The sequence below is a fragment of the Hydra vulgaris genome, chromosome 15, assembly GCF_038396675.1.
Source record: "Hydra vulgaris chromosome 15, alternate assembly HydraT2T_AEP".
Taxonomy (NCBI): Eukaryota; Metazoa; Cnidaria; class Hydrozoa; order Anthoathecata; family Hydridae; genus Hydra; species Hydra vulgaris.
Genome location: NC_088934.1, coordinates 2,657,070 through 2,681,563, shown reverse-complemented (window position 1 = coordinate 2,681,563; position 24,494 = coordinate 2,657,070). Strand labels below are relative to the sequence as shown.

General features: G+C 26.6%; 1 protein-coding gene across 1 annotated transcript; it reads left to right on the top strand.

Moving 5' to 3' along the window:
• The first annotated feature begins 1,187 nt into the window (after window positions 1-1,187).
• On the top strand, window positions 1,188-18,195 carry LOC136072025 (tubulin beta chain-like). Its single transcript, XM_065819945.1, has 4 exons — window positions 1,188-1,418; window positions 16,378-16,486; window positions 16,564-17,132; window positions 17,403-18,195. The coding sequence occupies exons 1-4, from the start codon at window positions 1,203-1,205 to the stop codon at window positions 18,009-18,011; spliced, it is 1,503 nt and encodes a 500-aa protein (XP_065676017.1). The 5' UTR covers window positions 1,188-1,202; the 3' UTR covers window positions 18,012-18,195.
• Window positions 18,196-24,494: the final 6,299 nt, after the last annotated feature.

Genomic DNA, 24,494 nt, shown 5'->3' with positions numbered 1-24,494 from the left:
ACCTAGACCCGTATTTTACGGGTCCAAACAGATAGTTGATAGTATTTGTTAAATACTTTTATAACTGTTTGTCTTTATGAAATCAGGCAAATGTCTGAACATAAAATAAAAGTTTAAACAAAAAGTTAAAATGAATAATTAAGAAAAGGTAAAAAAAACAAAACTTTTTAACAACAGTCTTGATTTTTTGATAAGAATAACAATCCCTTGTTATATCTAAAATATGTCTGCCTCACATTCCAAAAACGTTTTCTTAATCAAAAGTAGGTATGTTTTGTCTATCTACGTTTTTGTAATTATTTCTATGCAAAATATTTGTCTCATAAATAAAAAATAATAACAATAATAAAAACTGAAAGGAAAGAATCAAGAAATAAAACAAAGCGAATAAAACGCCAAAACATAAATCTATGTTGAAAGATTTTTTAAAATATAAATTATTTTAAAAAATAAAGCTTTATTAATTGTGTTTTTTTATCGTACCAAATAAAATTTGTTTATGCATAAACAAATTTTATTTTTAGCAGTACAATATTTTTTAAATAATATTACAGAAGTTAACATATTCACTGTAATATTATTTTTAAAATATTGTACGGGCTTCCTTGTAGAACAAAAAACTTTATCGAAAGCTATATATAAAAGTGGCACCTTTCCTTTTTATTCAAAATTATTTTTGCAGTGTCACTCAAAAGTAAAGATAATGAAGAATCATGTAGAAAACAGCATAAATATTAATTTAGTAATTATAAGAAATAAAAAAATTCATATTTTTTAAAGTTGAATCAATACATAAAGGTTTTATCAAAACATTTCACAGTTATCAAAACCAATCATATGTAAAGTTTGTATAGGTATAGAAGTTGGTATTTTAACTAAGGAATGTATTTATCAATTAGAGTATGGTTGTTTCTACCAATCAAATTATACCTGAAAGGCGTTAAAATATTGATTGGTTAATAAAGTCTTTAATAATTTATCAAATTGAAATTTTTTTTGCGATTAGAGAAAACTTTTTATTTAAGTATTAAAACATATGGAAAATTGTATATGGAGGCAAAAGTTACTACGTATATTTAGATTTTGAAATTTTTTTAATGTTTTTTTTTTTTGCATTTAAACTCATTTAATAAAGTTATAATTATATTTTTTTATTTGCTTAAACAAAAATTAACTTGAAAAATAAAAAATTAAAACAAAAAATGTTGCGCAAAGTTATATCCCCCGGTAATTTTACTTTCCCCGACAGTCTTTTTGGTTTTATGTTATATATTAAATTGCTAAAAAAAAAAAAAGATTTTAGAAATCTACTTTTTAAGGAAGATTTTTGTTGTCAGACATCTTTAGGTGAACGCTCAGCCATGCGTGAAATCGTACACGTTCAAACAGGACAGTGCGGAAACCAAATAGGTGCCAAGGTAAATGTTAAATAAATAAATTCCCATTTTTAGTATCGATATACCGAAAGTCTCTTTTTTAGTTTTTAAAATTAATAAATCTAGTTTATTATAAATACTTATAAAGTTTATTGTTAAAAAAAAGTTATATTTTTTTACTTAATATTCAGAATGGTTACTATATATTCAAATTACAAATTCAAGATTTTTGTTATTGATAATATTTTTTGATTATGTTTTTACGTTTTTATGTTTTATTAATTTATTTTTTATTTTTTATAAAATCAATTTATTATCTGCTATTCTGCCTTGTCACAGCAAAAGGAAGCAAGTCCATATATACCATACATAAACCTGTTGAAATGAAGGGGAAAAGTCCCACATTATGGTATATACAAATTGGTTTGACTTTGCATAATTTCTGCGTATAACCCAATCTTGGCCCAGCAATAGTAGTAAAAAATAAGGTAAAATGAATTCAGCCAATAAAAATTAAAGCATTTTATTACGTGACATCATTGCTTGTGAATTTTCGAACCCAGAAGGGTTTTAAAATAGATTAGTGTAAAGATTTCTTAAGAAATAACATTTTGGTGGCTTGCTTCTATCTGCCTTGGTGGGGTAGTATTACAATTTATGCTTTGCTAAATTTTTTGCGTAAATTTTGCATTTTTATGTTCTGCAATATGTATTTTAAGAGTTTTAGTTTATGACTTTAATATTAGACTATAGAAAAAAAAGTCTTTTTGAATAACTTAACGTAACGGCAAGATGATAAGACCATCGTCTTCTGCTTGCTCCAGTCAATTTGTTAACAGTTTTGTAAAAAAATTTATATTGACGAAAGATTATATCTATCTTAAATATCTAATGTAGTTCTCTATAAATAAATATATTTCATTCATTTATTATAAAAATGAAATTTATTTCATTATTTATTACTTATAATAAATATTGATGAAGACATTTATAAAAACTTTCAATGGAATGATTCTGGTTCCGACATTTTTTTGACGGATTTAATTTTTGTTTCTGTTCATTTTTACTTTAATTTTTTATTAAAAATGTTTTTAATTTGAACTTTATAAACATGTAAAATATTTTTTTATGACAATTTTTTTATAAACTTTACAAAATAAGTTAAATTCTTTTTGTGCGTTTTTTCCCTGTGAAGAAAGAAAAGGTGTTAATACAATTTTAAAGTATTAGATGGGGGGTTTAAAATATTGGATGGGGGATTCTATTATATAAAAAAATTTTATTTTCAAAAGAAAATCAAAGTTCTAAATGAGATTTTTCTTTTTTACCATTTTTTTATTAGCTTTTCACCTTTTTAACATTTAATAACTTCATCTGAAACTTCATTTCTTTTCTTTTTTTTTTCCTTAATTCATTTGTATTCAGTTTTAATAAAATATTTTAAATCTATTTTGAGCTTATTTATTATTTAAGCTCAGACAATGGAATATTTTTAAAAGCACTGATTTCTAATCATTTCTTTTTTTAATATTCGGAATATATGTTTTATATTGTGTTTTTTTGTTTTTTTTTAACTTAGTACAAATAACAGTTGTACAACGTTTTTAACAATTTCTACAAGTTTTTATTATTGAAAAGAAATATTCATAGAAAGAATAAATAATTTAAATTTTATTGCATAAGCGAGAAGAGAAATAGGTGGAAAAGTTCTGAACTTTTTTTAAAATGTTTTATTTTTGAATAACAACTAATGTCTCTTTGTTTGTAGATTTAAAAATAAAAAATTTAAATACTGATAAACTGGTCTGCTAAGGTAGGGTTGGTATTTTCCTTTTTTTTTCCGTAGGAGAGCGTGACGGGGAAAAAGAAGAAAATAGCATCTCTATTCTACGGCAGACAAAATGCGGTTTCACTATTGATAAATGCTAAGGAAAAAGGCATGATTTGGATCACATGACCGCGTTGTTTGTAACTGAAATGAAATAGATAAAGTAGGCTCCAAATTTTCAAAGATTGTTTTTCATTTTGTGCGAAAATTCTTCTGAATATAATCTTCTGTATATAAAAATATTTTCCGTTAAGAAATCAATGAGGTCAAATCTTTTTATTTATTCAAAAAAGTCACGAGCTAATGTTAATATGAGTAAAAAGAACGTTTTTATATGTGTTTATTAGATGGTATTAACAACTAAAGGTTCTTTAATTATAATTATGTATTTATAATTTACCTATAAAAGAAATTCTATTTTAAACATGTCTTCTAATTTCTTAATGCCCGAAACTCTCACTAAAGATTATTTTAGTAGTTTCAAAACCAATGTTCAAAATTGAATTTTAATTTTAAGCTACAACCGAGGTAATTAAGTATTTACTATTAAATACAATCCATTTTTTGTATCAACTAATCGAAACACTTTATTTATCGTTGTATTGCCTACAAACATTTTATCCCCAAAATTAACAATAAAAAAACATGATTTCTGGGTTACTTCAAGTGATGAACTCCTATTTCGAGCTAAAAAATTGTTTCGACAAATGGAAATATAAAGAGCTTATATTATCGCTGTCTTTAAATTTACATGAAAGCTGAAATATTTGAAACTAAAATTAAACATGAAAAAGAATCCAATTCCTAGAAAAACTCAATATTTATTTAAAAATATATTAATAAACAATTGATAAAATAAAATTGAAGCATATAAAAAATAAAGTATTTATTAATCCAGATCTAACTTATAGAGAAAGAGCTAGCTTTAAATTGCTACTTGGTAAAAGAAATAGATTAAATAAACTAGAAGAAGATAAAAGTTCCACATTTGATTCGTTGCAGAAAATTGAAATAAAAAACCAATAAAATATTTGAAGCACCATCAAGATTAAGATATAAACTCAGTGAAATAACGTGCTTATACTTGAATGCAACTTCATTAAACAATAAGTTCGATGAAGTAATCAAAGTTATTAACTCAAACAAAGCTAATGTAGTAATGATTTGTAAAACTTGGTGGAATAATGAGTCAGTAACTAATATCAATGAATACACCTTATTTAGAAAAGGCAGAGATGTTGGTAGAGGTGGAGGAGTATGTATATATATAAAAAACGATATAAAGGCTTATGAAATATCTGAAAAATCTTTAAAAAACCCTAATATAGAACAAATCTGGTGTGTTATTGAATTAGGATATGAAAAAATATAATGTGGTAGTATTTACAGAACCGGAAATAGCAACATAAATAACTGTATCAACATCACAAAGTCTATTAAATTTGCTTATTCAAAGAAACTATCAAAGAAATATACTGGAGTCCTTATTTGTGGGGATTTTAATTTCCACACAACTAGGTGGATGAAGGATTATTATAGCGAACTAACTTGTGAGTCTAATAACAAAGCCAAAATATTTTTAGAATGTTTAAATAATTTCTTCATGCATCAGAATGTGATTGAACAAATCTTTCAAAATAACATAGGAGATGAAACAAATGTACTTGATTTGATTATAACTGAAAATAAAAATAGAGTTTATAAACTGGCACACCTTCCACCATTGGGAGGTATTAACCACGGTCATCACATTATTAGATTTAACTACAGTCATAGAAAAAAGTGTATTGATAACAGTGTGTTTAAAAAAGATAAGTTCATTTGCAATCGAGGGAAATTCTATGAATTAAATAATTATTTTAAAATTATAAACTGGAACGATGAATTCAAAGGTTTGGAAATAAACGAATGTTTCAAAAAATGGCTATGCCGTTACGAAGAAGGATGTAAACTTTTTATTCCAATCATTAAAGTGGGAAATATTCAAATCAACACAAAACCTCTCTGGATAAATAAAGAATTGAAAGCGTTGTCGAAAGAAAAAAGAAAAATTTGTATCAAATGTAGAGGGAAGAAATTCAGAGACATTCATTTACTTGCAAAATACAAAGAAATAAACAAGACATTAAAAAAAGTGGTAGGGCAGAGAATCAAAAACTTTGAACATGATCTTGCTTTAAATTCGAAATCTAACCCCAAGAAAGTTTATGCATATATAAATAATAAAACGTTTAGAAAGAAAGTTTATGCATATATAAAATAAAATAAGTCAAAGAGAATATAAGAGCGATCCAACTAAAAAACGGTAGTATTGTAACAGATTTAAAGGTAATTACAAATGCATTAAATGGGTATTTTGCATCAGTATTTATCTAGCCGTAAGATTCATCTGTTCAAATCATAGATATAGAAACACAAACTTTCTGTACAAATCCAGATTTTAATGTCTCTGTTGTAGATGAATACTTAAACAAATTGGATACTAATAAAGCAACTGGAATGGACAAAGTTCACCCAAAAGTTCTAAAGGAGCGTAAATCCGCTTTAGCCAAACCCTATCATTAGTGTTTAATAAATCCTTTGAAACAAGTAAACTTCCAAAGTTACGGTCGTGTCCTAATATTGTTCCGCTGTTTAAAAATGCTAACAAATTAGACCCACGCAACTATAGAACTGTATCTTTAACATCTGTAGTTTGTAAAGTCATGGAAAGGATAATTAAGGATAAAAGGATGAAATATTTAGTAGATAACAAGTTAATCAATAAAAACCAACATAGATTTGTTAATAATAAAAGTTGTGTGACGAAACTATTGGAGTCTCTAGATTTCATCACGAGTTCAATAGACAATGGTTGGGATATGATCGTTTTGTTTTTAGATTTTGCCAAATCGTTTGATTCGGTTGATCATGAAAGATTATTGTTAAAACTGAATGCTCTTGGTTTTAAATGAAAATTATTGGATTGGTGCCAGGGATTTTTGAAAAAATAGACTTCAAAGAGTGGTGATAGAAGATATTACATCTGAATGGGAAGAAGTTATGAGTGGAGTACCGCAAGAATCAGTGCTAGGACCACTACTATTTGTAGCCTATATCAATGATATCTCCAATAAAATAAAATCAAGGTGTAAACTCTTTGCTGATGACACGAAAATCCTTAGAGCAATAAAAAATGATAATGATATAATTGAACTTCAACAAGATATAGACGTATTAATGGAATGGTCTAATGATTGGTTGATGAAGTTTAACCAGCAAAAATGTAAGATTATGGTAATTGGAAATAACCAACACAAATTTTCAATGAACAATACAGCTTTAGTGTACTCAAGTATGGAAAAAGAAGCAGGTGTGTACGTTTCTGACAATTTTGGATGGAAATACCATGTAAATAGGTCAGATCAAGCACACTTTTAAATTCTTAGATGAAAAAAACAACAAAACTCTTGCTTATAGTTCGTCCACATTTAGAATATGCAGCTCCCATATGGAATCCTTATTGGCAGTATGATAAAGATAAACTAGAGAGTGTTCAACTGAGAGCTACTAGAACAGCAAGTTTAAGAGGATGTAGCTATGAAGAGAGATTTAAAAAGTTGGGTTTACTATCATTGGAGAATAGGAGAATAAGAGGTTATATGATTCAAATGTTTAAATATTTGAAAGGATACGATATCATAAACTTTCATATAAAACCCGAAACGCTAGACAAAGAGCATAAAACTGGAGGCCACAATAGCAAACTAAGAAGAAGATATACGGGAAATATTAAACGACATTAAAAATTAAAGATAAAATTTGTTCACTTTAAACTACTTTAAATAAAATTATTTTTTAAATTTTTTTAAACTTTTTTTAATTTTTTTTTTTTTTTTGGTTTTTATATTCGTTTTTTATTCGTTTGTACCTCAACAGTAATCAAAAATCTCTTTAAAATAAAATATATTGAGCTAAAAAAACTAAACATTTTAGTTTAAGATAAATAAAATATTAATAAATATAGAAAAAAAACTTTTACTACGGTCAACAAAAAATTAAGATAAATATAATAAGATAAGTCTTCCAAAAATTAATTTAGAAAACATAAATATTGAAAGAACTCAGAATACCAAATCTTTAGGGATTTTGATTAATGAAAATATATCTTGGAAAACCCATATTAGTTACATAAACGCACGAATATCTAAAAATATAGTTTTACCCTACAAAGCAAGACCATTGTTGCCTCAAAATAATCTAAAACTTGTTTTCTTTTTTACATTGCTACCTTATGTATGCAAGTATAGTATTTAGCAGTGCTCACAAATCTTAGCTAGAACCGTTATATTTACGTCAAAAACATGTCTTAAGACTTGTATAAAAAAAAGACAAATTTAGTCATGCTCAGCCCTAATTGGAACAAATGAAAGCACTAAATGTCTTTCAAATAGATATTTATTAAAATATACTTTTTATGTCTAAATACAAACTAGATCTGGCACAAGAGCATTTTGCGACAAACTTTTTTGAAAAAAAAATTTAACAAATATAATACAAGAGCAACAGGAAAATTTAAATTACCTATTAAAACAAAAAAACTTTCAAGATTCTCAAGTTTATATCGAGGTCCTTATTTATACAATAAAATACTGTCTAATAACGAGTCACTAATAAATTTAAATAATGGAACTCTCTTTGAAAATAAAGCTAAAAAAAGTAATTATTAAATTAAACAATTATAAGGAATATGTTTAATCATTCAAAACAAAAATCTATGCCAAAAACAAAATAAAAACTTAACCTTAAAAAAAAGAATCAAAATAACTTTTTGATATTCTTATATGATATTTACATCAATTAAAAAATGAACTGGCTTGCTTATGTGCACTTAACGTCTAAGTATAAAGGTCAAAAGATAGGTGTGTATGTGTACAACACTACTAGGATAAAAGTACTCAATGACAAGAATTCAGACTTTTGCGAGCTTCCTATGGCTACGTATATGTAACTCCAATCTAATTTTTTTTTTCTCTTTAAAAAAAAGTATAATATTTGAAACAGTTTCATAAATTAATACTTATTGAAACCAGAAACGATTCTACGAATAAAATGACAAAGAAGGGAGGGGTGGGGGGTGAATCCTAAAAAACCTGTTTCTTAAAAAAAAAGCTCCTCCAAACTAAAATTCACCCGGCTAAAATGTCTCAAATAACCAACTATGTACCTTAAATCAACAATAACTTAAAAATCACTTTCTTTGGAAGAGGGTGCGGTGTTACACCCCCTCCCCTCCCCTACTCCCTGTAAAATCCCCAATGATTGAAACATATCACAAGATACAAATTTACATCTAACTACTAAAAAAAGTAAAAATCTTTACCTTTTTTTAGTAATTAATCTAATTACTAAAAAAAGTATAGTAAAATATTTTAATTGTAAAAAATATAGAGATATATTTATCGGAGCTTTATACGTATATACTATAATCAACTTATTGAATTTTTATCATTTTGTATCAAAGTTGTATAGGACCGTTTCTTGGATATTTACTTCGTATATTTTTGACTTTATGGTTACGATGTTTAATTTTTTTATATATCTATATCATCAATGTTATTTTGGAATAGTTACAATGTAGCAATATTGTAGTAAATATAAATATACATTTAAAAAAAATTGCAAAAAATTTTTAATAATAATGAACAAAATTTCATAATTTGCTCTCTATTCTTAGGGGATCATAAAATTCTTAATGGATCCTAAGTTACTCCTTAAACTATATTCAACTGAGTCCCGTATGGAAAGACTAACGGTATCCCGCCGGATCTTGGCCGCAGTTTCCATATGGGGCACATATGGGTATGCCCGCATGAGTCCCAGTCAAATCCCGTATTTTAAAATCTTAAGGGGCCCAATTGGGATTGCAACTGGGACCCATATGGGAAACCCATCGAGAACCCGCGAGATCTTGGCCGAGCTTTTCCTCTAGGGCCCATCTGGGTATGCCCGCCAGGTATCCCGTATGGGTCCCACTAGGTTTACCCATTGCAAATCTTGCGAAACTACGTTTAAAATGTTGAAAATTTACAGAAAAAGCAAATTTATATAAGTCGATTGGTTTATTTCAAAAAAAAAAAATTAAAATTACACTGTCGAAATTAAGCAAACTTTTAAACGATTCTTCAACCGTGTATCGATTGTATTCACGGTTATCACGAGAAATGGAAAATTTTCATTGTTGTGAAAACGACTTCTTTGAAAACCTCTTTCTTCACACAATATTCCGTTTCAATATGACCTGTAAAAAAATTAAAGTTAAACGTTAGTCGTAAATTTTATAGGTAACACATACATTAATTTTAATATATTATAAAACTCTTGTGATTTCTCCCAACTCTCCAGAAAAAAAATTTAACTTTTACCATAAATGGAAGAAAAATATAACCCTTAATTTTCATAATCGACATTTATTTCAACGTTTTAAAATGTACTTAGTTTTTAAAATGTAATAAATAAGATTATTATTATTTATTACATTTTTATTCATATAAAAAATTTATAACATTCGTTTAGTTACTGATAAATAAGTTATATAAAACTAAAAATAAAACTTTTTGTCTATTTTATCGACAGACATAAATAGCATAACATGAAAAAAATAAACTTAAAATCTATATCCATTAAACATTAATGTTAGAAAAACTGCACATAGTTATGAAAAACTTTATCTCGATTTAACTTTTGTGTTTCGCTGTGTTTGTGTGTGTGTGTATATATATATATATATATATATATATATATATATATATATATATATATATATATATATATATATATATATATATATATATATATATATATATATATATATATATATATATATATATATATTTATATATATATATATATATATATATATATAAATTAGTAAAAAAGACTTATCTAACTTTTATCTTCGACTTGAAGTTTCACCATTGCTGGATCATCAGGAAGAGTTACTAAGTCTCAAAAAAAATTCAATTTATAGAAAAAAATATTTTACAGGAAGTTACAAATTGTTATAAAATATTTTTAATTACTATATTTTTTTGTTAACGGGAAGTTACAGAAAGTAATTATGAAATAATTTTCTTTGGAATGGGGATAGTTTAATTTGGTCATTTGTTTTTATAATTTTTTAAGAGTATTTATTTTCGTGCCTACATTTAGAAATTAATTCAGATTTTTTATTTAATAAATTTTCTTGATTTAAATGAGTAATTATCTCAAATTTTTCTTGCAAACATAGCATACATTTTTTGGAAATGTTATTATAGGCAGGGGCAGATTTTAGAACAGACCATTGTAAATTAAAATTTTTATTTTTTTCTTTTAAATCCCAAATATATTTTGACAGCATAGTCTCTTTTGAATATTTTTTGTGTTTAAACAATTGTTTGTGGTTGGCATAATGTTTTTTCCATTCCCCTCGGTTAAGCCAATATATTGTTTATCAGGGTTGTTTTGTGAGGAAACAATGCACTTGTAAATTACATTTTTCGAAAGGCATTTTCCATTTAGAGGGCAATCTATTTTTTGTTTACAATTACAATAATCAGTGTTTTTTTCTTTTATATGTTCATTTTTATTAATTAACGAGTAGTTGTGGCCTTTTATAATTCTTTCTAAATTTTTTGTACAACTATAACTTACTTTAATGGTATTTCTGTTAAAAATCTTATGTAATTTATTAGAGGGAGGAAAATGTTTGTCTACTAATTTTAGAAAAATTTTACCTATATTTGTTGAAACATTTTTGCTGTACGGGGGGTTGAACCAAATTTTGTTTCTATTTCTATTTCGCTTTTTTGCAATTTTCTTTTCAAATTTTAGCTTGAAATTTTGAAAGCCACTTTTTTTAAGGGCATCTTCATAAACGCGTTTAGAGGAGTTAAAAATATTTTCATTAGAAGAGTTTTGGTTTAGCCTATTGTTAATTGAAATTGGAATTTGTTTTAGAATTTGAGGGGGATGGTTCGAATTTACATTAATATACAATAATTCCTCATTAGGTTTTTTGTAGGGCTTATAGGAACTTTCTGAGAGGTTAAATGTGACATCAAGAAAATTCACTATTTTTAAATTTATATTTATTTCAATTAGGAAGCCAATATTTTTAAAAACTTTAATAATATCTTTTCTAATTTAATCGAGTTGTGGCCCTGATTTTTTATGCATTATTATTAAACCGTCGTCGCGATAAAGACCTAATTGATTAATTTGGATTATTTTAGCCAGGGTATTTAAAATATATAAACCTACAAATTTGCAAATTTCTGCTCCGTCGTAACTTCCCATTGTTACATCAAAGCATTCGTGCGTGGTTTTTTTCTTCCACGTTTCCTTATCAAAATAGTGTAAATTTTTTCTGGAGTGCTTAATTATACGGATAGTGTGCTTAGTAATTTCTAAATGGGATTTTCCAAATTCTATTGTTTTATCTAAAATTTCTGCTGTAATTGAGGGGTAAAAATCAATAATATCAAATTGTATAAATGTGCATATATATGTGCATATATATATATATGTGCATATATATATATATATATATATATATATATATATATATATATATATATTTGTATATATACGCATATATGTATATATATATATACCTATGTGTACATATATATATTTGTATATATATTTATATATATATATATATATATATTATATATATATATATATATATATATATATATATATATATATATATATATACAAATATATAATATATATATATATATATATATATACATATATATATATATATTAGTAGAAAATCACTTAACAAAATTTTTTTCCAAAATTTTTCCATTTAAAATTTTTAGTACAAATAAATATATATATATATATATATATATATATATATATATATATATATATATATATATATATATATATATATATATATATATATATATATATATATATATATATATATATATATATATTTGTACTAATAATTTTAAATGTATTCTATAAAAAAGAGTGTTCAATATTCTCACAAGAACAGAGCAATATTAAATCAGCATAAAATTACTAATCAAACATTTTTCATTTCACACTGAGGTTTTATCAATTAAGATTAGAAACCTTATATATAGTGTCGTGGCTACTAGATCCGAACCCCCCCCCCCCCCATAAAGGCCCCAAAATTTAAAAAAAATTTTTAACAGGTATTCGTAAATTACAAAAAAAATCCAATTACATTTGCGAAAGGGCCTCTAAAGTTGCAAATCAGCCCCCTAAATTTGCTGGATGCCCTCTCCCCCAATTAGATAGACAGATAGGTTATTTTTGCAAATTCTGCAAATATAACCTATCTGTCACAAGATTCATCTGTTTTCCCTTTTAAAACACTTTTAACTTGAAAATTTTTTTTTTTTTGCAATTTCAAAACAATTATTGCATTCATTAGCTGAAACAAAATACTCTAACCTTGATAATTTTTAAATTGTAGACAGTGTCTCAACGCAATAGTTACTGACCTATCAAAATGAGGAATACTAAACTTCTGTTTATCTCCTTGTACTTGTTTGTTTAAACAACCCTGTGGTCTTTGAACAAGCCTTTTTAATTGACAAAAAAAAATCATATTCAAATGAAGGACATCTAGCAAGTACTTTAAATTTAACTGCATCATCTTCTACATGTATTAAAGAGTGGGCATTGTAAACTAGTTGATCCATACTATAAAGTTCACCAAATGACTGCCCAAAATAAGTTCAAAATTAGTAACTGACAAGCAAAATCAACATATTTTTTCATAAAATTAAGTCATAATAAAATTAGAACTGAAAATGAAAGATCTAAAAAGTTTGAGTAGATTTTTGGCTCAATTAACTCATTTAAAACAACTAGCCCAGTGTATATTAGAAAAAACCTAATTTCAGTTGCTTTCCATTTTTTAATATCTAATAAAGACCTTGATTTTTTGAAAAATTATCTTGGAATCTAACAACATATCTGGAACAAAGATAAAGTATTGACTGTAATCTCAGATAAAGTCAGATAAAGTATTGACTGTAATCTGATTGCAGTTTATAGCATTTGTGCCATTTAACCCTAATTTGATGAATCTTTGCATTACCCCTAAGCATACTACATCCATAAAGTCTGAAGGAAACTTCGGCACCATGTCAAAATTTAATTCAATTAAACACACAAATAAATACACATTTAATTCAACTTAACACACCACTAAGATGTTCAGAATGCTTTTTATGACAAAAATTTGAATCACTCCTTAAAACTTATGAAATATGCGGGAGTATTATCTTGCCACACCACTCTCCGTTCTAAACACAGTGCTTACATCAGTTATAACCATTGTGTCCCTTAATACACTTAACAAATGTTAAGTGTATTAAGGGACACAATGCCCCTAGCTGGGGCATCACATATAATAACAGCAAGATTTCGTACTCAATATTTTCATAGATAAAACCATTTTTTGCAAGAACTTTGAACTTTACCAATAAATTAACTAGAATTTAGTACTAGGCCTAGGCTCTGACAAGAACTTTTATAAACAGCAACAACTTTCCGCAAATTTTATTTAAAATTTTTTAGATGTATGTTTAAATTGTGTCACTATTTTAGATTTTCATTGAATAATTTTCTACATGTTTTTTTATATAATATATTTATGGAGTATTATTTAATTTTACTATCAGCTATCAAGCTGATTAAATTTATTCAGATTAAACTCATCAGCTTCAGATTAAAGCTGAAGGTGATCACCTTCAGCTTTAATGTGAAGCTGATGAGTTTAAAGCTAAAGCTGAAATATCAGCTTCAACCACTACTTTATAGACAACATAGTTGTTTTGATGTATATACTTTATCATAATACATGTGTTTTTTTTATACTTAATACTAATTTTTTTATTTTATAAAACACATTTTTTTTTAATGTGTTTTTTTATAATACATGTTTTTTATGTTTAAATACTTAAGAAAATATTGACTTTTGCCCAATATTCTTTAAATAAAGAAAATATTTTCTTACATTACTCTAATCATGGTAATAAACAAAGGTAATATTTACTATAATCATTATATTTGTCCCCAAAGTTCATGCAATTCTATCTTATATAAGTGTCTCAATAATTATAATAAATATAAGTTATTACCATTATTATTATAATTATATTTACTAACCTGTCATTACTAATATTTATCAAAAATACATTCTGGTTGTTAAAGTAACTTTTACTCATATCAGTATGCAAATATTGTCGACAGTGTGCACCAAGCAGAAATATTCTTAAACATGCTACAAAAAACAAGATATACATTTTTAGGAACCTTATGGGAAACCCGTCAAATCCCCAGATTTTTATAAGACCCTTGGCCCTGATAAAAACCAAATTAAACCCAATCAAGCAAATTTGTTTGATTTTTTACCATTTCTGGGTAACAATTTAATTTTAAATGTTTTTAATGAATTTTCATAAACATCTCTTCCTCTGATAATAATCAAGGCGAGATCTCTTAGCATTTGATAATTTTGCAATGTTCTGTTAAAATGGCTGTGGAGAGATAAATAAACCATCTGTAGTAAAATTATAAAGAACAAACAGTATTAAAAATATAAAGAACAAATTTAAAATGATATCTCTGAGTTATTTCCAAAACGATATTTCCAAAATTATTGATTCAATGAAAACTAAGAAGAAAACAACCAGCAACATACCCACATAAATGTTAAAGTCCCATGATAAGTTTTTCAGAGCAAGTCTTGAAAAATGTATAAATAAAAGCATTTCAGATAGGATATTCCCTTCCTTTTTAAAAATGGCTGATGTCATACCTTGTTTCAAGAAAGATGAACCAATGGATAAATCAAACTATCAACCGATAAACAATCACAATCAATGATGGACAATCCTTCCAGCTATTTCAAAAGTAATTGAGCTTAATGTACTTGAGCATATACGGGCATTAATTGAGCCTAATTTGAACATTCTGTTGTGTGGTTTTCATTCTAATGCGTATATTTTTTTCTAATTTTTTATACTGTCTTTTGATTTGGATGTTTTTTTCAAAATACAATGACAAACTTATTAATAAAATTTATAAAAAAACACTCCACATAGTCCATAAAAGATTTGATTTGTCTTTTATGAAATTTTAAAATTAGAAAAGTTTTGAAATCCCTTAATGGTTTAAACCCTTAATTTATGAAAGGCTTATTTATAAATAAAGATTCACCATTTTAACTTAGATGATGCAATAAAATGATGCTATCGCTCAAAGGCTCTAATCATAAAAGTATAAGTAATGTTTTATATAAGCCACCTCGCTCTGGAATTCTTTTGACAATAAAACCATTTGCTCAAAAGTCTTTGGGTGTTCAAAAATAAAACTTTACATCAGAATGGGGGAAAATGTTTTTGGTAAAATTTGTAGAACTTAAATTTATTTGTTATTATTACAAACCATGTAATTTTTATGAATATATAAATTTATTTGTTCTTTTTACAGTATATATGAAGATAATTTTTCTTTTTACGATATTTATGAAGTTATTTTATTCTTTTTAAGGTATTTAAGTACAATATTTTACTTTAGGGTGTTATTATGCAATATGTTATTTTAGTGTGTTGTTTTTAAGGCATTTTTTACAATATTCGTGTTTGTTTTTATTGTATTTTTTATGCAGTTTATTGTGTTGATTTTAATTAGTTTCTTTTTTAAATTACTGTACGCAATCGACTATAAATAAAATTTTAAATAAATGATCTTTCCTAAAGTTTCCAATTTGAGTTTTAAACTTTGCAATAAAAATATATACTTTTTTAATTTTTTTATTAAGGTGCTCTCAGAAGTCCCTATGGGTCTTATTACAGAGCACCTTTGAAGAGCATTAAACTAAAGAGTTCACTCCTCTTCCCTTACTAATGTGGTTTATTAGGCTAAAATCAGCTTTGAACCTCGGGCCTCTGTTTTGAACCTCGGACCTCTGTTTTGAACGTCGGGCCTCTGTTTTGAACCTCGGACCTCTGCTTTGAACCTCGGACCTCTGTTTTGAACCTCGGACCTCTAGGTTCTGAGCTAGACCTCTGCGTCACGTCGGCTGCTCAATGAAAAAAAATCCTTATAATAACTGAAACTTTAAAAAAATATGTTTTTTATATTTTTTAGTTTTGGGAAGTAATCTCTGATGAACATGGTATTGATGCCACTGGTAGTTACAAAGGTGACTCTGATTTGCAACTTGAAAGAGTTAATGTATACTACGCAGAAGCAACAGGTAAATAAAAACATTTTAATAACTATTTGATTTATAATTAAAGTTGTATTCAGGTCAGTATTTTTTCAATTTTTTAGGTGGTAAATATGTTCCAAGAGCTGTTCTTGTTGATTTGGAACCTGGAACAATGGATTCAATTAAGTCTGGACCATTTGGAGCAATTTTTAGACCCGATAATTTTGTATTTGCACAGAGTGGTGCTGGTAATAACTGGGCCAAAGGACATTATACTGAAGGTGCAGAACTTGTAGATTCCGTTTTAGACGTTGTTAGAAAAGAAGCTGAAGGTTGTGACTGTTTGCAAGGATTTCAACTTACACACTCCCTTGGAGGTGGTACAGGATCTGGTATGGGGACACTTCTTATTTCTAAAATTCGTGAGGAATACCCTGATCGAATAACGAATACATTTAGTGTTGTTCCTTCACCCAAAGTATCAGACACTGTTGTTGAGCCGTATAATGCAACTTTATCAATTCACCAGTTGGTTGAAAATACAGACGAAACTTTTTGCATTGATAATGAAGCTCTTTATGATATATGCTTTCGAACACTTAAGTTGACCACGCCTACATATGGTGACTTGAATCATCTTGTGTCTGCAACTATGAGTGGTGTAACTACATGTCTAAGATTCCCTGGTCAGGTAAATTTAAAACATTTTGTATTAATATTGGTTGTACTTTTTAAATATTGTTCTTATAGAATCTTTAGATTATTTTATATTTATTACATGGTACACTTTGCTATAGTAGACTAAACACACGCGCACACACACACACACACACACACACACACACACACACACACGCTAATTCTACTAATTTATTATTTTTTATTGATATTTATGTATTTGCATATATACACATATATGCGCGCGCAGACTAATTACTCATAAATATTTAAATACTTATAGTTAAATGCTGATCTTCGAAAACTTGCAGTAAACATGGTGCCATTTCCACGTCTTCATTTTTTTATGCCTGGTTTTGCACCACTTACAAGCCGTGGTTCCCAACAATATCGGGCTTTGACTGTTCCCGAGCTCACACAACAAATGTTTGATTCCAAGAACATGATGGCTGCTTGTGATCCACGTCATGGTCGATATTTAACAGTGGCAGCAATATTTCGTGGTCGTATGTCCATGAAAGAAATAGACGAGCAAATGCTTAATGTTCAAAACAAAAATAGTTCGTACTTTGTTGAATGGATTCCAAATAACGTTAAAACAGCAGTTTGTGATATTGCCCCACGTGGTTTAAAAATGTCTGCAACATTCATTGGGAATAGTACTTCTATTCAAGAACTTTTTAAACGTATAAGTGAGCAGTTCACAGCTATGTTTCGACGGAAAGCTTTTCTTCATTGGTATACTGGTGAAGGTATGGACGAAATGGAGTTTACTGAAGCTGAGTCAAATATGAACGATTTGGTTTCTGAATATCAACAGTATCAGGACGCCACTGCTGAAGAAGAAGGAGAAGTAGATGATGATGAAGAGCAGCAAGAAAATGATGATTAAAGAATATATCGAATTTTGATTTCTATTTTACTGTTTTTTTATTTTTTTACAGGCACAATAAGAAAGGAACATTTAGTAATATTAAATATAACACTAACAATAATTATAAAATAACTTTCTGTAGTTTGGAATTTAAATTTAGTTTATTTTATCTATCTATTTTAGACAATAAATTTAAAAAATATTTTCTTTTGTTATTATTTTTGCTTTGTTTATATCTTTTTATTTTTCTCTAACCTCTCCATCAACAATTTATAAAACACGTTTAAATAACAGTTAATGAATAAACACAACTTTTGACTTCATACAAACTATAAGAATTATTGGTTAATAAATAATTTTTTTATTATTTTTTTTACTTCAAATGCGGTACTTTAGGTTTTTGCAAAGGATCGCCGAGATATTACAATTTTAGCTTTTACCAAGGGTCGTTGCGATTACAGTTTTAGCTTATAGTTTACTTTCCGTCACAGCGCTAATTATTTACGTTTCGTAATCATGTTTTTAAGGAATACAGTTAAAATTGTTTTCCGTAAGACAATTGTTTATTTTTTAACCAACATATATGATGCTAATTTTTACTATAGTTGAAGTTGTTCTAATTTAAACACATATTAATCTTTGTAGCATGCCAAATTCCTTACTTGAATAAAAATCAGTAACTTTTAAGTAATCAATTTCGAGTAATATTGCAAAAACTGATACACTTTATTCTTAAGGCATGATTGTTATACAAGCCGACATCTTAAAGACGTTACAAGTCCGTAAAACGTCCCACTAACATTCTTTGTTGGGCTTAAGTTATACAAAAGCACGACTTTTAAATAACAAATAAATAGTTTTCAGGCCGCTTAAAATTTTAAATCTGTTGATAAAGTTTAGTTTTAAATTGGAATAGTATGAAACTCAGTATTTGTTTCCTTTACATTACGGATTAGAGGGGCGCTAGTGTATAGGCTTTTGTTGTTCTAAGAATATCATACTTTTGCAAATCGTTTTCATTTAATAAAACCATTAAAGTATATCTTAAATTAATTCTAGAGCAAATACCTGTTTGTTTATTTATATTGCACTTCCCGCCTAAAAGAGATCATTAGAAAAGACATCAGAAGGATAAAGAGTTGTTTGGGATATTTTTTATCGATTCAGGAGATTAAGTATCAGAAATAATATTCATTATTAAAAAACTATTTTGCTAATTTCAATGATGAGATATGATGAAATATGATTTCATGGGGATTGCTTATGTAAGATGGTATAAGTAATGTAATGAATAAACAATGATAAAGATTTATTACTATTCCTGATTTAATATTTAAGGTTTTTTTCATGAATTTATTTGTTTTGATAGATTATATTTCTATTGAATTTATCTTGAGTATTAAACATTTTGCTGTTATTCTTGGATATATTCACTAGTCAAGAACATATTAACTACTTATGAACTTTATGTACTTAATAAAGAAGATATTAATTACTTTATGTACTTAATAACTTTATTTACTTCATAAAAAGTTTAAAACTTTAGAATACTATGATAATATTATTATTTTATTTCAACAAAGTAAAGTTAACCTTTAGCTGTTATGGAGATAATATTGGTTGTTACGGAGGTAACATCAGCTGTTATGGAGTATTGATTAAGAATGAACACATGATAACTCCGAACATGGTCAAAGCGGCATAATATAAAAAGATATTTGAAAATTTCTTTTCACCAGCTGAGAGAGAGTCCCATGCTTTGCTCCAGATGCTCCAGACATTGAGTAGTTAATGAAACTGCAATCGTTGTGCACGATAAATTGATTTTAACTTTTTCTGATAATTTCATGTAACTTTTTTTTTGGTAAACATTCCTGTTGTAGCTACTCTGGATATAAAACCACTTCTTTTGTGGTTGTTGATGCATAATATTATGATGGAGTTTTTGCACGTGCTATATTTCAGGAATGTTAATATAAACTCAATATACTAATTGCTTTTCAATTGTTTTTGTCAGAGAGGAAATAGCGAAAGATCTTAGTGGGTTGTAATCTCAGTGGGTTGTGATCTTAGTGGGATAATTTCGAACGTCTTATGTGTCAACACACGGACATCAGGTAGCTTTTAACTAACCTTTTTTTACTTTTAATTTTAACAGATAATTTGTTTAAATATTATCTCTGTACCTAATTTGCCAAAAAAATCGAAAACTGAGAAAGATTAAGAAAGAAATCTTTCACCATTTTTACTAGTTTGCTAATGAGAAATATTTTAGAGCAAAAGAAAGATAGGAAGAAACGCCTTGCGAAAGTGAGCATATCCTAAGATTTTATCTGTAATTTTTGCACTTAAATGTTACAAGTAACATTTTATTCGTTATTACAATACAGTTTGTGTCGTTACCTCATGGTGTGTCATGGTATGTTAATGTGTGTCATGGTGTGTTAATCAGCAAATAAACTTGCTTTAGATTTATAATGGTTGTTGGAAAAGTTTCACAAAAATAAAAAACATCTGATTTAATATGGAACCCTCAAACCTTAACGAGGTTACTAGAAAACCTAAAAAATGTTGCGTATACATATATATGTATATACATACACATATATACGAATTTAATTTTTTTTTCACTTTTTTTGTATTTAAAAACCTCTTTTTTTTAAATATACTAAAAAAGTAAAACTTCTATTCTTAGTAACAGAGTAACAAAGATGCATAGTTACAAGGAAAAATGCATAGTTACAAGAAAAGATGCATAGCTACAAGAAAATAATCTAATACGAAGTTAGTCTGAGTTGAAATAACTTTATTTATATATCTTTTAATACTTGTACAAAGTTATTTCTAGATTAAATCTACCCCAGCTAGAAATAGGTCTTCACCAGAACATTTTTTCCTGTAAAATAAAATAAGAAAAAATTAAGAAAACGTCTGTACAATAGGTAGGAAAATATAACAAACATTGATTTTACCTTACAAAGAATGGTGAGAATTAGTATCGACAAAACCAGTGGCGTAGGAAGGTTTTTCAATGTTTGAAATAACCAACTTTAAAACAAAAAGAATATTCAAAATTTTTTATGTTCATTATGTATGACGAAAAGATTCTTCACAAAGAAATTACTGTGATAGGAGAATGGGAACAAGAACCCCCCCCCCCCAGTCTAAACGTGAAACCTAAGACTTTAGGGTTTCTTGTTTCCATTCTCCTATCACAGTATTTTTTTTTTTTTTTGTGAAGAATCATTTTGTCGTACATATGAACGTAAAAAAATTTGGAATATTCCTTTTGTTTAAAAGTTGCTTATTTCAAACATTTAAAAACCTCCCTAAGTCACTCGACAAAACCTCCCTACGTCACTCGACAAAACCTCCCTACGCCACTCGACAAAACTATATCTTGACCAAAGCACAAAACTGATGTGTGATATATGCATAAAGTTTGTTTCAAAACTTTTTAGTCTTTGAGTTCTAAATTTCAAGAAATAGATTGTTGTTTTTATATTTAGGTTTCATGTATGCAAAATTTTTTAAATGAAATTTTAAAATTGGTAATTATCTCAATTAAAAACTCAAATAGTTATGTAATTCTATATAAAAGATTGGTGGGTGCAGCTATTTGTATTTATTTCTTAATAATAATTTTAGAATGAAACGGTGCAATATATCACAATCGTTTGCACATCAATCAAGCAAGTCCTAATATTACAGTAAAATTCTAAAATTTTCAAAGAATGTGTATTTTGTTTTGTCAACATTTTTTGTGAATAAAATCAAATAAATCTTTTTTTAATTAAGTTAAGAAATATGTTCAACACGTTAGTAAATAATATATGAAACCTTTTTCAACAATTTTAAAAAGACTTCCGAAGAAGCATCAATTTATTGTTATGATGAACTGTCATCAAGTTTTAAGTCAATAGGTGGAACAGAAACAAAAGAAGAAAAAAGTCTATAGGTGGAACAGGTATGTTGATAAATGTTGACTTTTTATTTTTCAATAGATGTTATGGTATTTATTTTAATGAATCACAATTTTTCATTTGTACGTTACTCTATCCAAACTTTTCTTTATATAAGATTTTCTTTATGCAATATTTATAAAAGTCTTGATCTACAGTGGAAAACCTCGGAAAAAAGAGCTTGAAGATTCATTAATTTTTTATGATAAATTAAATGATATAATAGGTTTTGATGAAAGTGAAATAATTTAAATAATTTTTTAAAAGTTTAAAAAATAAAGTTTTATTTGTTAGTATAATTCTTGTTTACATTAATGTATAAAGTTTTTCTAATAAATTGAAATGTGATTAAACATATTATGTTTTATGAATTTTTGAGCTCCGCCATCTTTAGGTTCGCTAATTTTAAAAAATAGGTGAGAATTCAATTTTAGCTTTTGCTTATAAAGTTTTGGATGAAATGGTGATAAAATGTTTTCAAGCATTGTTTAAGAACGCAAAATTTTAATAAAAAGGTTAACTTTCACCATAACGCTATAAAAAAGACTTTAAGAGTTTACATTGATCTGTCCAAAGCTTTTGACACAGTAAATCATTCCATTCTAATTTAAAAAATGGAACGTTATGGAATAAAAGATATAAACTTAGACTGGTTTGAAAATTACTTGTCGAACAGAAAACAAAATGTACAATGTGATAATATAGAAACAACCAAAAAATCCTATTACTTGTGGAGTTTTTATTAGAACCTTTACTTTTCTAACTATATGTAAATAATTTATCGTCAACATCAAATTTATTAAATTTTATTCTGTTTGCAGATGACTCCAATCTTTTTTATTTTCATTAAAACACTGAAACACTTTTTAAAGCAGCAAATGAAGAACTAAATAAAGTAAATAAATGGTATATGCAACCAACTGTCTTTGAATGTTCAAAAAATGAAATTTTTCCACAAACCAAGCAAAACAAAAGAAATATCTCTTCTTCTTTCTTTTTTTTTTTTTATATAATTTTATTTTGCTGTTTGTATAAACTAAAATTCCCTTTCACAAAAAAATATAATTATAAATGTATAAATAATAAACAGGCAGGGGCTCCAAGAAGATATGGATGGTAAAATACCAACCTAATCTTTTCATAAAGCCCCTGCAGATCATAACAATAATATTAAAATATGGTCAATAAATCAAGTAGAATATTTAGAAAAAAAAAAAAAAAAAAAAAAAAAAAAAATATATATATATATATATATATATATATATATATATATATATAAAAAGAAGATATAATATTTAAAAATGAAAATGGAGAAAAAAAGAAAATATATATCAATTAAAAGTACAAGTACCCTCAATTAGTCAAAAAAGAAGATATATTATTTAAAAATACATATAATGAATAAAGAATATATAATATTAAAAAATATAAATACTCGCCAATAGTCAAAAATAGAAAATATTTAAAAATACAAATCTGTCAGAAAAAAGAAAAAAAAAATGTATGTTTATATATATATATATATATATATATATATATATATATATATATATATATATATATATATATATATATATATATATATATATATATATATATATATATATATATATATATATATATATATATATATATATACAGTAGCGGACTGGCAAATTTGAGCGACTCGGGAAACCCCAAGTGGACCGGTTTAAAAAAAAAAAAAATATAGTATAAAATAACATTTTAATATAATATTACATATAAATACATACTTAATAAAAAATAAATAAACAAAAGATTCTTAACCATTTAAATATTTACTAATACGAGGAGCATTTTCTCTTATTTTATCTATTATTGTATAATTATTTAAATTAACCAAAATATCCTTCTCTATCGCCATAAGCATCAAAAACTGCAAATTATCTTGTGACAAGGAAGATCTGAGTCTATTTTTTATAATTTTTAATTTGGAAAAACTACGTTCACAAGCTACTTGCGTCGAAGATAATGTTAAAATAAATTTATATGCAAAATAAACATTGCTATATACTTTGCTATATAAATTATATTTAGTCAAGAAATTAAAACAGCAATAAATACAATTTTAGCAACTCTTTTTGTTTTTGAGGCATACTTCACTTATTATTTCTGAATCTGAATCAGTTAATTCATCGATGTTATATATATCTTGCATAGATATTTTAAAGTCGTCCCATTCTGTAATTAAATCAGTTAATTCCTCCCTTAAATTTGACGCTGTAGCTGTTTTAAGATATTTTACTAGTAATTTATTGTCGGTAAAATTTTTAGGGTCTAATATTGCCATGTCTGCATATAATTTTCCATGGTTTTTAAAACGGTTTTCTATAGTATTTATTGTGGTATCCATAATTACGTTAAACGTGGTTATTTTATATTTTTCGATTGGGTTTTGAAATTCATGATCTTCGGTTATTTCGTCGAGCATTCTCTTTCGTCGTCTAAATCTCTCTTCTAGTATATCTTCTTCGACAATTATTTCACAATTTTCCTCTTCAAGTAGTGTATTCGCACG